The 13,990-nt window shown below is 35.2% G+C and overlaps 1 protein-coding gene across 1 annotated transcript in view; it reads left to right on the top strand.

Annotated features, from left to right (window-relative positions):
- Window positions 1-13,990, top strand: part of TXNL1 (thioredoxin like 1) — a 35,394-nt gene that overhangs the window by 3,207 nt on the left and 18,197 nt on the right. Inside the window, exons 2-3 of the mRNA XM_082852685.1 lie at window positions 7,439-7,535; window positions 9,693-9,866. Coding sequence (XP_082708811.1) covers window positions 7,439-7,535; window positions 9,693-9,866 — 271 coding nt within the window. The remainder of the gene's footprint in view (window positions 1-7,438; window positions 7,536-9,692; window positions 9,867-13,990) is intronic.

Below are 13,990 nucleotides of genomic sequence, written 5' to 3' on the forward strand. Positions count from 1 at the left end.
TTCTGATATATCATTTGCAAATATTTTCTCCCATTGGTTGCCTTTTCAGTTTCTTGATGGTGTCCTTTGATGCGCAAAAGTTTAAAAATTTTGCTGAAGTCCAATTTATCTATGGTTTTTTCTTTTGTTGTTTCTTGTGCTTTTGGTGTCATATTCCAGAAATCATTGACAAATCCAGTGTCATGGAGATTCCTCCCTATGTTTTCATCAAAGAATTTTATAGTTTTTACTCTTAAGTTAGGTCTTCGATCTATTTTGAGTTAATTTTTATATGTGGTGTTAAGTAAAGGTCCAACTTCATTTTTTTGCATGTGGATATCCAGTTTTCCCAGCACCATTTGTTGAAAAAACTGTCTTTCACCCATTGAATGGCATCCTTCTCCAGTATTTTTTTAAGCAATTAAAATCGTTGTCACTTACATCAAATTTGGTCTGTGTAAGGGACTTATTGGAGCACTTATTGACTTCTGCAGTCCTCAAAATAATGTTTAAAATTATCTCCATTTTACAAATGAGGAAATTGAGTCAGAAGGAGATTAAATGACTTGTTTAAGGTCCCAGTGTTGAATGTACTCTTTGGGTTGTGAAGTGCTGTCCTGTTCTTCCCAGCCTAAGCAGAAGGGACATGCAAGTTCACCTCTGTATTGCATGGAGCCTGACATTTTTCAGTAAATGTTGCCTTGAATAAGCTTTGCCTGCAAAATCCTTTGATGGAAGTCAGTTCAGTTCACACTCTGATATTCATTTCCCTACCTGTAAAGTGGGAATAATAACATGTAGACTAACCATATCGTTTAGAGAAATGAAATTATATATGTGCATTATATACTGTGGTAACATATTTTTGTAACTGGTATCTCCAAACTATTACTTCTTAAATATACCCGGGTACACTTAAGTGGTCATAAACAGTGCTAGTTTTGTTATCACTGATGGGTAAATGCCAAATTTAAAAGGATATGCATTTTCTTTCCTGTGAAACTCAGCAATGCGTGATTTTTATCTTGAATTCATGAGTGTACCACTTTTGTAGATATGTTTACCATATATTCAGTTTTGGGTTTCTTAAAATTTTTATTGGAATATAGTTGCTTTACAATGTTGTGTTAGTTTCTACTGTACAGCAAAGTGAATCAGCTATAGGTATACATATATCCCCTCTTTTTTTGGATTTCCTTCCCATTTAGGTCACCACAGAGCATTGAGTAGAGTTCCTTGTGCTATACAGTAGGTTCTCTCAGTTTTCTTAAAGCAGGTCTTACTTTGTAGTTGGTTAGGTGTTATTGTTACCATCCAGTTAGAATGTCAGTGTACGTTAGGATGGTGAAATCTAACGATTATGATAGTTTGTCCCAATAATACATTGTATAATAGTATTAATTATATATTGTAAAATTGCTGTGGACTGAAGGTACTTTACCATAATACAGAGTTAGGAGGCCCAACAGTTCATAAGGACTGGGCAGATAATATTAGGGAGTGAGGTGGGTGGCTGTAAGATAACTAGCGAGTGGTGAGGCCCTAGAGAACATGTAGAGAATTTTTAAAAATATTTTTATTTAAAAAAGTATAGCAGGCACGCAAAAATGTATACAAATCATTTAAGTGTAGAGTCTGATAAATTTTCGCGGTGATCACACCCGTTTAACCAATACACAGGTCAGGAATAGCAGCGTAGCACAGTCACATCCCCACCCCCGGCAACCTCCTGCAGGCTCCTTCTCATCACTCTCGAACTTTAACACTGTAGACTAATTTCGTCTGTATTTGAACTTTATAACAGTGGTATCATATAGTATGTAATCTGTCTGGAATCCTTTCAAGAGCATATAAATAGTCTTAATCTTGGCAGTTAATTTAGAAATAACAACCAAAAAAAAAAAAAAGCACAATTTAGGCCACTGTTTTGGGGGTTTTGAAATAGCAGTTAAGAGTTGGGTTTTGTGATCAAATTTCAGCACTGTACTTCATTGTTCTTGTCTTTGAAATGAGGAATGGTAAAGCTTAAATGAATTTAAACGTCTTATAAGTTACCTAACATATAATAAATGCTTAATGAACGTTAGCTATTTTGTGTTATTAATAGGACCAGTTATGGTTATGCCTGTCCATTAGTAAATATAAGACATCTAGAAATAACCTGTTTTAAAGTTATGCCCCGCAGAAAAATAAACTTAAAATACACCTTCAGAAAGCACATACATTTTCCACACCCACACCAGCTGAATGTGTTTACACATATTACTGCTCAAGGTGGAGCACTGACTACTTTAGCAAATAGGAAAGAATAGCAAGTTCTTGAAATAAAATCTATTTATATTATGACAGTAAACACACATTTTTTTGTTTTAATTTATTTTATTGAAGTATAGTTGATTTACAATGTTGTGTTAATTTCCAGTCTACAGCAAAGTGATTCAGTTATACATAAATATACATTCTTTTTCATATTCTTTTCCATTATGGTTTATCACAGGGTATTGAATATGGTTCCCTGTGCTGTACAGTAGGACCTTGTTGTTTATCCTGCAGAGTTTTTCTTAAAAGTAATTTTTACAGAATATTTCCATGGTAGCTGTGTGGTACCAGGTGCTTGTATCAGAAGACAGGAATGAAGAATTTTCATAGTGACTTTTCTATAACTTAAAAAGTTAAAAATAGATTTCATAACTGAAAATGACATGCCTATTAACAATTTCCTTCCATTTTCTCTGTTCCAGCTAGGTTTTTTAACATCTTTAGTTTGATATAAAGCCTTTATGTATTTAGGTTTTATCAGTAAATAATACCTAATTCAGCAGACTATGAAAAACTGTAAACACAAATCTTACTAAGAACCTAACGTGGTGCTTTCAAAGAAAGCTGAACTTGGATTGGCTTTAGGACTTGACTGTTCTAGTTGTGGTCCTGCCATTAACTGGAATGTCTGACCTTGATCAAGTCGTTCAACTTTTCTGGTCTTCACTTCTCATTTATTGAATAATGGTGTTAGGTTAGGTCAGTTTTAAAGTTTCAGTTTTGTGGGTTTGGTTCTTTACGTTTTGCAGAAAGCTAGAGGGTTGTCTGCTGAGGTTTTTCTCAAAAAGCATAAGTCAGAATCTTTCTTACATATTGGACCTAACAGATCAGCTTTCCATCAAAAAGAAGTTCAGAGGTGGAAAAAGAACTTTTTTTTTTTCTTTCTTTCTTTCTTTCTTATTTAAGCCTCTGGACTAGATGATCTGGTCTCTTTTACAACAAGTTCAAAGGTCCTGAGGTTATGTACTGTCTAAAGACTGCAAATCAAGGGCTATGCAAGAGAAAAAAGTACAATCCTGAAATTTAGGCATACTTGGAGAAAAATATTTTAGAGATAGGAAAGGTCCTTAAAGAATCTAGTCCCTTCTCATTTTATACAGAGAAATCAAATAATTTGTTCATGATCTCAGCTAAAAATGGAACTTTAAGTTTACTTTTAAATGCTAGGGGTAAGCTAGGAAAACATCTTACTTAAAATAACAAATCAGTTCATTTGAGTGATAATGTGAAAGTATGCTGCTGTATATATCTATGCTTCTGTGTTCTATGATTTATTTTGTTTTTTGACTAAAGTTCCAACCTATGATGGCTAACTAAAATTAAACAAAGGATCTAGATAAGGTTAAATTTTGAAAGGGAACACTTATTTTCAAGGTAGCCATTATTTTAGTACAGTCTCTTTAGCTTCAAGAAGAGTTTCTTTAACTCCAGGTAGCTCATTCTTGATTGATGAGTAGAGTGATTATGTCAGTACAGTGTGTAGGTGAGGTTGGTTCATATTCTATTTTTCTTAGGTAGTGAAGAGCAGGAATAGAAATAGAACCTTTAGCAGGAAGGAGAAAAGCCCTCAGCCACAGAGGCAGGCTCCCTTTCAGGTTCCTTTTAAGAAAGTCAAAATTAATAAAATTACATCTGAGCTCCTGCAGCCAGCTCCTGGTCCCCAGCGGGGGTCATTCTCATGTTGTGCTTGCTTCCTCCTGTCCCTGCCTGGATGGCAGCCCCGTGGGCTCAGAGCTCCCCTTCCATCTGGATACTCACAGCACCTGTAAGCGGGCACTTCCACTCGTTTGTTTTTGTACATTTTAAATATCCTCTGAGGTGTAACCTCTAGGTCTGAGCCACCTGCCTGTCTGTCCAGGTATTTCCTGAATACTAGTTACTATTTTTCTTAGGAATGTTTTTACAAAGTTGCATGGGTTTAAATTTTTATTTTTAAATTTTTATTTTTTCCATAAGCCTTCTTATTTTCGAAGGCATGCTTTTGCAGAAGGAAGGTTTTTCAGGAATGAGAAAACCTGATACTGTGTGTATACCAGGTATATTTTGTGGTACAGCATGATACCTGTGCTTCATCCATGACTACTGTTTAAATGCAGTTAACATTCAATTCTCTATTTGCAATTTAATATTTTATGAAAATACCTGTTTATCATATAAAAGCAAAGGATGCAGAAGTATAGGTAGTTTTAAAAGTCTCCCCTAAACTCCCTTCCTTTTCTAGTCCCACTTTACAGAAGTAATTGTTTATTGTGTGACCCACCTAACTTTTCAATATATATTTATGTACATATGTAACATATAAATACATATATAAATACATATTTTTAACGTGGTCATAGAAAATATTTTATCGTGAGACTTAGTTTTCTTTTAAACTGTATAAATTATCCTTATCCTTTGGTGTGAATGTGTCATAATTTTTTTTAATTGAAGTATAGTTGATGTACAGTATTATGTAAGTTACAAGTGTACAGTATAGTGATGCACAGTTTTTAAAGGTTACACTTCATTTATAGTTATTATAAAATATTGGCTATATTCCCCGTGTTGTACAATATATCCTTGTAACTTATTTTATATGTTATAACTTTAAAAAATAGTTTTCTATTGATTGCCATTTAGATTATTATTATTATTTTTACTATTTCAAACATTGCATTGAACTTCCTTATACATATTATTGTGAAATTGATTAAGTGTTAAGATAAGATTGACTTTTAGAAGTGAGATTGTTGACTCTTGGGTTGTGTTCATTTAAAATTGGTAGATAATGACCAAATGGCCCTTCAAAAAGGCTCTATCAATTTGTACTCCCATCCATAGTGTTTAAGACTTATTAATAACCAGAAGTATTTTGCTAAACTAAACATAGGTTTTGTCGACTGTAAATGTTTGTTCCTTTAAAATTTAGTCTCAGGCCCTATTTCAGCATTGTTAGATCCAAAAATTTACTTTCAGAAGGATCAAGTTTAATATTTAAGAAATTAAGAGTTACTTTCTTAACTTTTTGGTATGAATCTTAAGGATGGCAAAAGGTGAAAATGCTGATTAAAATGTTAAGAATGGAGAGAGAATCATAGCTTGAATTTGAAAATCTTGTATTTTAGAGTTTGCTTTTCCTTGTGTTCCTATCTGCTAAAGCCAAGGTTTTTCTCATTTTTTGGAACTTTTATTGAGATATACACAGTATACAATTATAAATGTATAGTTTAGAGAGTTTACACAAACTGAATATACATGCACGTTTAATCAGCTTCTGGACAATTAGAACATTTCTAGCCTCTTGAAATCTCTCTCATGCCCTTATCCTGTCACTAACTCTCACAAAAGTAACCATTGTCCTGATTTATAATACCATTGATTTGTTTTGCCTGTATTTGAACTGTACATAAATGGAATCATATAGTGTACTTCTCTTCTCAGTGTTATTTGTGAGATTCATCCATATTTTGGCATGAGGTTTTACATCAGTCATTTTCATTGTTGTATAGTGTTCCAATATGTGAGTAACTACAGTTAGTTTACTTATTCTGTTGTTGAAAGGAACTTAGGTGGTATCCAGTTTTTGGCCATTAGAAATATTGCTACTACCAATATTTTTTCAAAAACCCTAAGGCAAACATATACAGACATTTCTGTTTTATATACCCTAGAAATGGTCATAAGTAGGCATAAATCTTGCATTAGCAGATCCTGTCAGTTTCTTTTCTTACCCCCTGAAGTGGTTATACCAGTTTGCACTGTCACTAACAGGTCAGTTGCTCCAAGTTCTTGACAGTACTTCCTTCTCTATTGTTTTAGCTGTTTTGGTGGGAGTAGTTTTATTTTTTTTTAATTAAAAAAATTTTTTTAACATCTTTATTGGAGTATCATTGCTTTACAATGGTGTGTTCGTTTCTGCTTTATAACAAAGTGAATCTGTTATACATATGCATATATCCCCATATCTCCTCCCTCTTGTGTCTCCAAATTTGCATTTCCCTGGTTTCCATAGTGACCGAGGAAGTCTTTTTCTCTTTATGGACTGTTTGGATAACCTCATTTGTCCAGTTTGAGAGTACCCTTTTTTCTTTTGAATGTCAGTCTTCTTATTGATTTGTAGGGGCTTTTTTACATATTAGAGGTATAAGTCCTACGTTTGATATGTTTTACAGATACTTTTTACTAGTCTGTGGTTTGTCTTTTCACCATCTAAGTGGTATCTTGATGAACAAAAGGTCTTAACCTTAATATTTTCCAGCTTATCAAGTATATCCCAACATATCAATTCTTCCCTTTTTTCTTTAGTGCTTTTTGTGTTTTAAGAAATATATCTTTGCTTACTCCAAGGTTTTGAAAGTATCCTCTGTATTTTTTTCCTAAAACTGTTGTTTTACCTTTCCCATTTAGATCTATAATCCATCTGGAATTGGTTTTTGTGTACAGTGTGAGTTAGGGGTAAAGATTCATTATTTCCCCCCCCCCCCATGTGGATATCCATATTGACTCAGCACTGTTTATTGAAAAGACCATCCTTTCCCCACTGTACTGCTGTGTCAACTTTTTCAGAAGTTCGGTTACTGTGTATGGGATGGGTCTGTTTTTGGACCCTTTTCTTTTAAAATTGGTGAGTTTGTTTATCCTTTATACTCTTAATTTTATAAAGCTTTTTGGTAGTTATTAATATCTAGTAATGTAATTTCTTCAGCTTTGAACCCCAAAATGCTTGGGCTATCCTTGATATTTATTTCCCTATAAATTTTAGAATTTAAATTTGTTAATTTTTCCAAGCAAACCTTGGAATTTTACATTGACTTTAAAGATCAAATTGAGGAGACTTGACATCTTGACAGTGTTGAGTTTTGCAGTTCATAGGTATAGTATATTCCTCCATTTATTTAGATCTTTAATTTCGTTCAGTGAGAAGAAAGCTGGAAGACAACACTGTTAGTCTTTAAGACTTAATATAAATCTGTAGTCATTAAGACAGTGTGGTACTGATGCAAGTGTATCTAAATAGTACAGTGGAAAAGACAAGAAAGTCTAAAGATAGGTTGATCAGAATGTTTTTAATTCTGCGTTTTAATTGACAAGATCTTTAGAGTATAAATAAGTACAATCTTGGGTGTTATTTAGCAAGCATCTCTTACTTTTCTCACAGGTGTGGACCGTGTTTAAGGATTGCCCCAGCATTCAGTTCTATGAGTAATAAGTATCCACAAGCAGTATTCTTGGAAGTAGATGTACATCAGTGTCAGGTAAGGCAAAGAGTCCTTAAAAAAATGTCTTTTTATTTATAAATTGATTTGAAATTCAGCATTAATTTCATCCTTTATCTCTTTATGCACTAAGTACTTATTTTTTTGAAGGTAGGATAATATTATGTTAATGTAATTATTACAAATGTTGTTATGGCTGCATTAATTAAGAAGGGTAGTCCAATATTAATTGCTTCTGGGTTTGCTAATAATATTTTTCTGGTACAAAACTAATATTATGTTGTTAAACTTAATAGGTCACCTGGCAGTTCTGTGTTTTACATTTCTTTGTTTATTTTTTTGTAAATCTAAAATTATATCTTGTACTACAGACACACTGGTTGATGAGAAAGCCATGGCAGAGAATTCTTGGATATAGTTTGTTTTGAATTGATCAGTTATAACCCTAGCTCCAAAGCTGCTTACTCAGCAGAAAGTTTAAAATGTTGGTTACTATTGATTGAGCCACAGTGTTGTAGGTAGATTGCCCTGGTTACTTAGTCAGCATGGCTGTGTGACAGTTCTGCATTTGCATATCTAGATGTATGGAGGAATTGTTAGAGAAAAAAATTTTTTGAAGGCTTCTTCCAACACTAAAAATGTAGTCTTTTGACATACATAAATAACAGCTCTGTAACTTTTTTTTTTTTCCAGTGAAGCTTTTGTCTTTGATACATTTCTGGGTTGGAAAAAAATCTTAGAATGTTACATAGCTTGCAGATAAGTATTTTGGGGATTTCGTGCAAACTCTATGTTACACGTTTATTGTTTAGTGCTTATATCGCATACTTCTGGACAGCAGCCCTGGCCTTATTTTGCCTTATTTTAAGTATTCACTGTCTCTGATCTGGAAGTGCTGTCTTCTGGAGCTGTGTGGTCCTGTACAGTAACCACATGTGGTTGGGTACTGAGTACTTGAAGCGTGGCAAGTCCAAATTGAGATGTGCTGTAAAATACACATAGGATTTTGAAGGCTTAGTATGAAATAAAATACGTAAAGTATGTCATTAACTTTTTACATTGACTATATGTTGAATTGCATATTTGGATTTGCTAAAATAAATTATTAAAATGGATTTCAGTTGTTTCTCTTCACTTTTTTCTTGTGGATACTAGAATATTTAAAATTACATGTGTAGCTCACATTTGTATCTTGTATTATATTTCTTTTGGACAGCACTGTTCTAAAAGGTCATTTTTTTTTATGAGGCTTAGAGAAGACATCTCTGTAAACTTTATGCTTTTTTTAAAAAAACAATATAGTGGTACCTCTTCCTAGTGTTTGAATATGCAAGGTGACATACTTATTTTACTATTTTCTTTACACTTCTCATGAAGAGTTTAATGAATCAGTGACTGATTAATTTTCATTCGGTAGCTAGTCTTATGATCTCGTGGAGTGGGAGCAGAATTTAAAAAGATACCCGTTGTGGTGTTTTTGATGGAAGACCAGAAGTCATTTCTTGAAGAGTAGAACTAGGGCTTCCCTGGTGGCGCAGTGGTTGAGAGTCTGACTGCCAATGCAGGGGACACGGGTTCGTGCCCCGGTCCGGGAAGATCCCACATGCTGCCGAGTGGCTAGGCCCGTGAGCCATGGCCGCTGAGCCTGTGCGTCCGGAGCCTGTGCTCCGCAACGGGAGAGGCCACAACAGTGAGAGGCCCGCATACCGCAAAAAAAAAAAAAAAAGAGTAGAACTAGATGAGGATTGCAGTGCAAAGGATGTTACCTCCTTTTCACGGACAGATGGGCTACTGTTTTTTCAGATGTGTACTTTTTCCTAGTAGCAGTGGTTTGTGTTGACATATCTCAATACCCTTCTGGGGTTCTCCATTTGAGAAACAGTCTGTACTTACAAGAGAACTGTCTGGTGTTGTAAAGTGCAATTTCTATGTTAGAAGCCGATTGTTCTATTGGATGAAGCACTTAACACCAAAACAAAAATGCAGGGCTATTCTTTGTTGCGGACATAAGGGTAATATAGTTGTGCCCCTTAAGAATAGGCCTGTTTTTTCTTAAGTAACAATTAGGAGTAAGTTATTTTACATGTTTTTAGTTCATGCTTGTGATATTTAACTTCCATAGAGATGTAGAGTGAATATTCAGAGTGGTTTAAGATTAGTTTTGATTCATAATGCTATCTAACTTGACAATTCTAGGGAACAGCTGCCACCAACAATATATCAGCAACACCTACGTTTCTGTTTTTTCGAAACAAAGTGAGAATTGATCAATATCAAGGAGCAGATGCTGTGGGACTAGAGGAAAAGATCAAGCAGCACTTGGAAAATGACCCTGGAAGCAACGAGGACACAGATATTCCAAAAGGCTATGTATGTAGAATTAAAAGTGAAATCATGATGTGTCTTGCATTTGTCATTATTTGGTTGAAGTGAAGTTCACTGTTTTCATGTTTTGTCTTTTGCTAGTTAAGAATACTTTCAGTTAAGAACTTTAAAAGTAAATGTAATAGCTGACTATTTGATTTTGTCTGTGTTGTGTGTATTATAACCTTAAGCCCCCATCATACACTATTTTTTATTTTTATTTATTTATTTATTTTTTTGTGGTACGCAGGCCTCTCACCGTTGTGGCCTCTCCCGCTGCGGAGCACAGGCTCCGGACGCGCAGGCCCAGCGGCGGTGGCTCACGGGCGCAGCCGCTCCACGGCATGTGGGATCCTCCCGGACCGGGGCACAAACCCGTGTCCCCTGCATCTGTAGGCGGACTCTCAACCACTGTGCCACCAGGGAAGCCCTGCCACTTGTTTTTTAATCTGCTTTCTGAACTATTTTAATAGCCATTTTAAAAAAATTATTTATTTATTTTTGTTTTATTTTATTTTTGGCTGCGTTGGGTCTTTGTTGCTGCGCGCGGGCTTTCTCTAGTTGCGGTGAATGGGGGGCTCCTCTTCGTTGCGGTGCACGGGCTTCTCATTGCAGTGGCTTCTCTTGTTGCGGAGCAGGGACTCTAGGTGCACGGGCTTCAGTAGTTGTGGCATGTGGGCTCAGTAGTTGTCGCTCACAGGCTCTAGAGCGCAGGGTCAGGAGTTGTGGCGCACAGGCTTAGTTGCTCCACGGCATGTGGGATCTTCCCGGACCAGGGCTCGAACCTGTGTCCCCTGCATTGGCAGGCAGATTCTTAACCACTGTGCCACCAGGGAAGTCCCAAAAGCCATTTTTATATGTTTGTTTTTTACTTTTTTTCCCTCCTAAAGTGAAAAACTTCTCATTGGAAAAATTTTTCACTTTTTGACAATTGTGTAAAATGGCATTAAATTTTAGTGTATGACCATTACATACTGAACTCCCTTTTCTGCTGGTTTCTAAAGTTTTCTCCCTCTTTTTAAATGTATCTCTTTAAAAACCCTAGTTATTGATTTTGTTTTAAAACCAAATGTGAATTTAGTACTGGATATGTTTTTCAAACTTTTAAGAGTTATTATTCTAAATAATAACTTGAAGACTTAAGAATGTCAAAGTTTTTGAAAACTATATAATATGAGTAGTCATAATTTGTGTCTATCATATGAGAGCTATTCAGGAAGGAAGTAAAATTCAGAAGTACCACTTCATGGTAGCTGACTTGTTTATGCAAATTGGTAAAACCTGCCTACCAAAATAATATTTGTATATATATTTTTTAATTTTGCTTGTTATAAAGTTATTGTGTTGGCAGATTAAAAATGACTTTTTTTAAAAAAAAGTGTTACCCCAAGTTAAAGCTAGTATATGAAAGCATGTGTAACATGTACATTTAAAAATTTTTTAATTAATTTATTTATTTGGCTGAGTCAGGTCTTAGTTGCGGCATGCGGAATCTTTCGTCGCAGTACACGGCCTCTTCGTTGTGGTGTGAGGGCTTCTCTCTAGTTGTGGCGTGTGGGCTCTAGAACGTGTGGGCTCAGAAGTTACAGCATGTGGGCTGTAGCTGTGGTGTGCAGGCTCCAGAGTGTGCAGGCTCAGTAGTTGCAGCACATAAATTCTCTAGTTGTGGTGCACGGGCTCTAGAGCTTGCGGGCTCAGTAGTTGTGGTGCGTGGGCTTAGTTGCCCCACGGCATGTGGGATCTTAGTTCCCTGACCAGGGATCAAACTTGTGTCACCTGCATTGGAAGGAGGATTCTTAACTATTGGACCACCAGGGAAGTCCACCAAGTACATTAAAACAGGCCTGCCATGGAGCTTCCAGTCATTATGTAAGGCCCTTAAATTCATGTTGAATAAGGAGAACCTGTAGTCAGGTATATATGAGAGATTCTTTTTGTGTTTATGGGTGGAGGGGGAGTTGTGTCTTCAGAAAGTGTCTTTAACATGTGGTAGTGGCATTAATTACTTTAAGTTAAGGACTTAATAATTAATATTTATTTAAAATAGAACTGTTATATGATAATTTGAAATGGTAATATTCAGTTAGAAAGTGTGAACATGTGTAAGTCAGGATTATGACGCCTTTTGGAAAATTTTGGAAATCATTTGACTTGTAAACAGTTGTGTTTACTTCTTTGTATTTTTTCCTTTATTAGTAAGGGTTTTTGCATGAAAAAGTCTTATGGGCACAACAGTCTTGGCTGCTTAGCTGCAGTGATACTTCTTTACATCAGCTAAGTGTGATATCAGGGTTTTGGCTTTGGGTAGGAAATAAGCAGGGAAAAATGACGTTTTAGGAAATAAGACATTTAATTTCATCCAGATGTTATGAATACAAAGTAAAAAGCTGTTAAAAACATTTTCATTTTTTTCCATCAGGTGTCAATGAAGACTTTAAAAGTTTTGAACTATAGGTCTTATAGGGTCATTAAATATTTAAAACTGGTAATGTGTTCCCAAGAACGGCATTGTTGTCACAACACAAATGGAAACTGAATGAAAACCTGTATCTTAAAGTAGATTTAAATATAAGTATTACAAAAATGTATTGACAACTTTAAAATAAAATTTTAGGTTTCTTAGAATAAAGACTTTCTCTCATGTTTAAATGCTAAAAGGCTATATAATTATTGATTTCACACATCCTGTAGTTTTAAAACTCCTGATTTGACTGGAGCCAGAGTGAAAGAAAGAAATGTCTCTCTTCGAGGGGTTTGAGATATTACAAAAGATGTAGGGTATGATACTCAAAAGGTTAAGAATCAAAAATCGGAAGTAATACAGTGTTTTTGTAAACATCATGACTTTGAGTTTTTAATATGTTTATTGAAGTTCGAAAAAATTTTGTTTTTCCAATCCTGTTGTCTTTTATTTATTTCTCTTATCTTACTATAGTGACTTATTCCACAGTAGTATTGAAAGCAGACATCCTTGACTCGTTCCTCATCTTAGGGGGAAAGCATGCAGTCTTTCACTATTAAGTATGATGTTAGCTGGAAGTTTCTCATATATGCCTTTTATCAGGTTGAAGAAATTCTCTTCTATTTCTAATTTGTTGAGAATTTTTTAAATTCAGAAATGGGTATTAGATTCTTACAAATATTTTTTTCTGTGTCCATTGAGATGATCATGTTTCAACATTTTGTTTCTTAACATGGTGAATTACATTGAGTGACTTCTGCCTGTTAAACCAACCTACCATAACCTAGCATACTCTAGCCACTCTTGACTATGATGCATTATCCTTTTAATATATTGTTGAATTAGGTTTGCTAAAATTTTGTTTAAAATATTTGCCTCTATGTATATGAGGGATATTGGTCTGTAGTTTCCTTTCTTGTATGTTTTGGTATCAGGGTAATGCTGGTGTCATTAAATTAGTAAATATTCTCTCCTCTTCAATTTTCTGGAAGAGTTTGTGTAGAATGGGTACTATTTCTTCCTATAATATTTGTTAGAATTTAATAGTAAAGCCAGCTGTTCCTGGAGTTTTCTTTGTGGGAAGATTTTTTTTTTTTTTTTTTTTTTTGCGGTACGCGGGCCTCTCACTGTTGTGGCCTCTCCTGTCGCGGAGCACAGGCTCCGGATGCGCAGGCTTAGCGGCCATGGCTCACGGGCCCAGCTGCTCCGCGGCATGTGGGATCCTCCCGGACCGGGGCATGAACACGCGTCCCCTGCATCGGCAGGAGGACCCTCAACCACTGCGCCACCAGGGAAGCCCTGTGGGAAGACTTTTAACTACAAATTTAATTTTTAAAAATAGGTAAACAATCCAGTTATCTATTTCTTCTTGAGTGAGCTTTGGTGGTTTGTGTCTTTCAAGGAATTTGTCCATTTCATTTGTGTTGTTGAACTTACGTGCAAAATATTGTTCATAATATTCTCTCATTTTTTTAATATCTAAAGAAACTGTAGTACTGTCACCTCTCCTAATATTGGGATTTTTTTGTCTTGACCACTCTGGCTAGATGTTTCTTAACTCACTGATCTTGTCAGAGAACCAGCTTTTGATTTCATTGAGTTTCTCTATCGTTTTTCATTTCATTGCTTTGATGTTTATTATTTTCTTTTCTCTGTTTACTTTGGGTTT

The sequence above is a fragment of the Leucopleurus acutus genome (genome assembly GCF_964270905.1).
Source record: "Leucopleurus acutus genome assembly, chromosome: 13".
Lineage (NCBI taxonomy): Eukaryota > Metazoa > Chordata > Mammalia > Artiodactyla > Delphinidae > Leucopleurus > Leucopleurus acutus.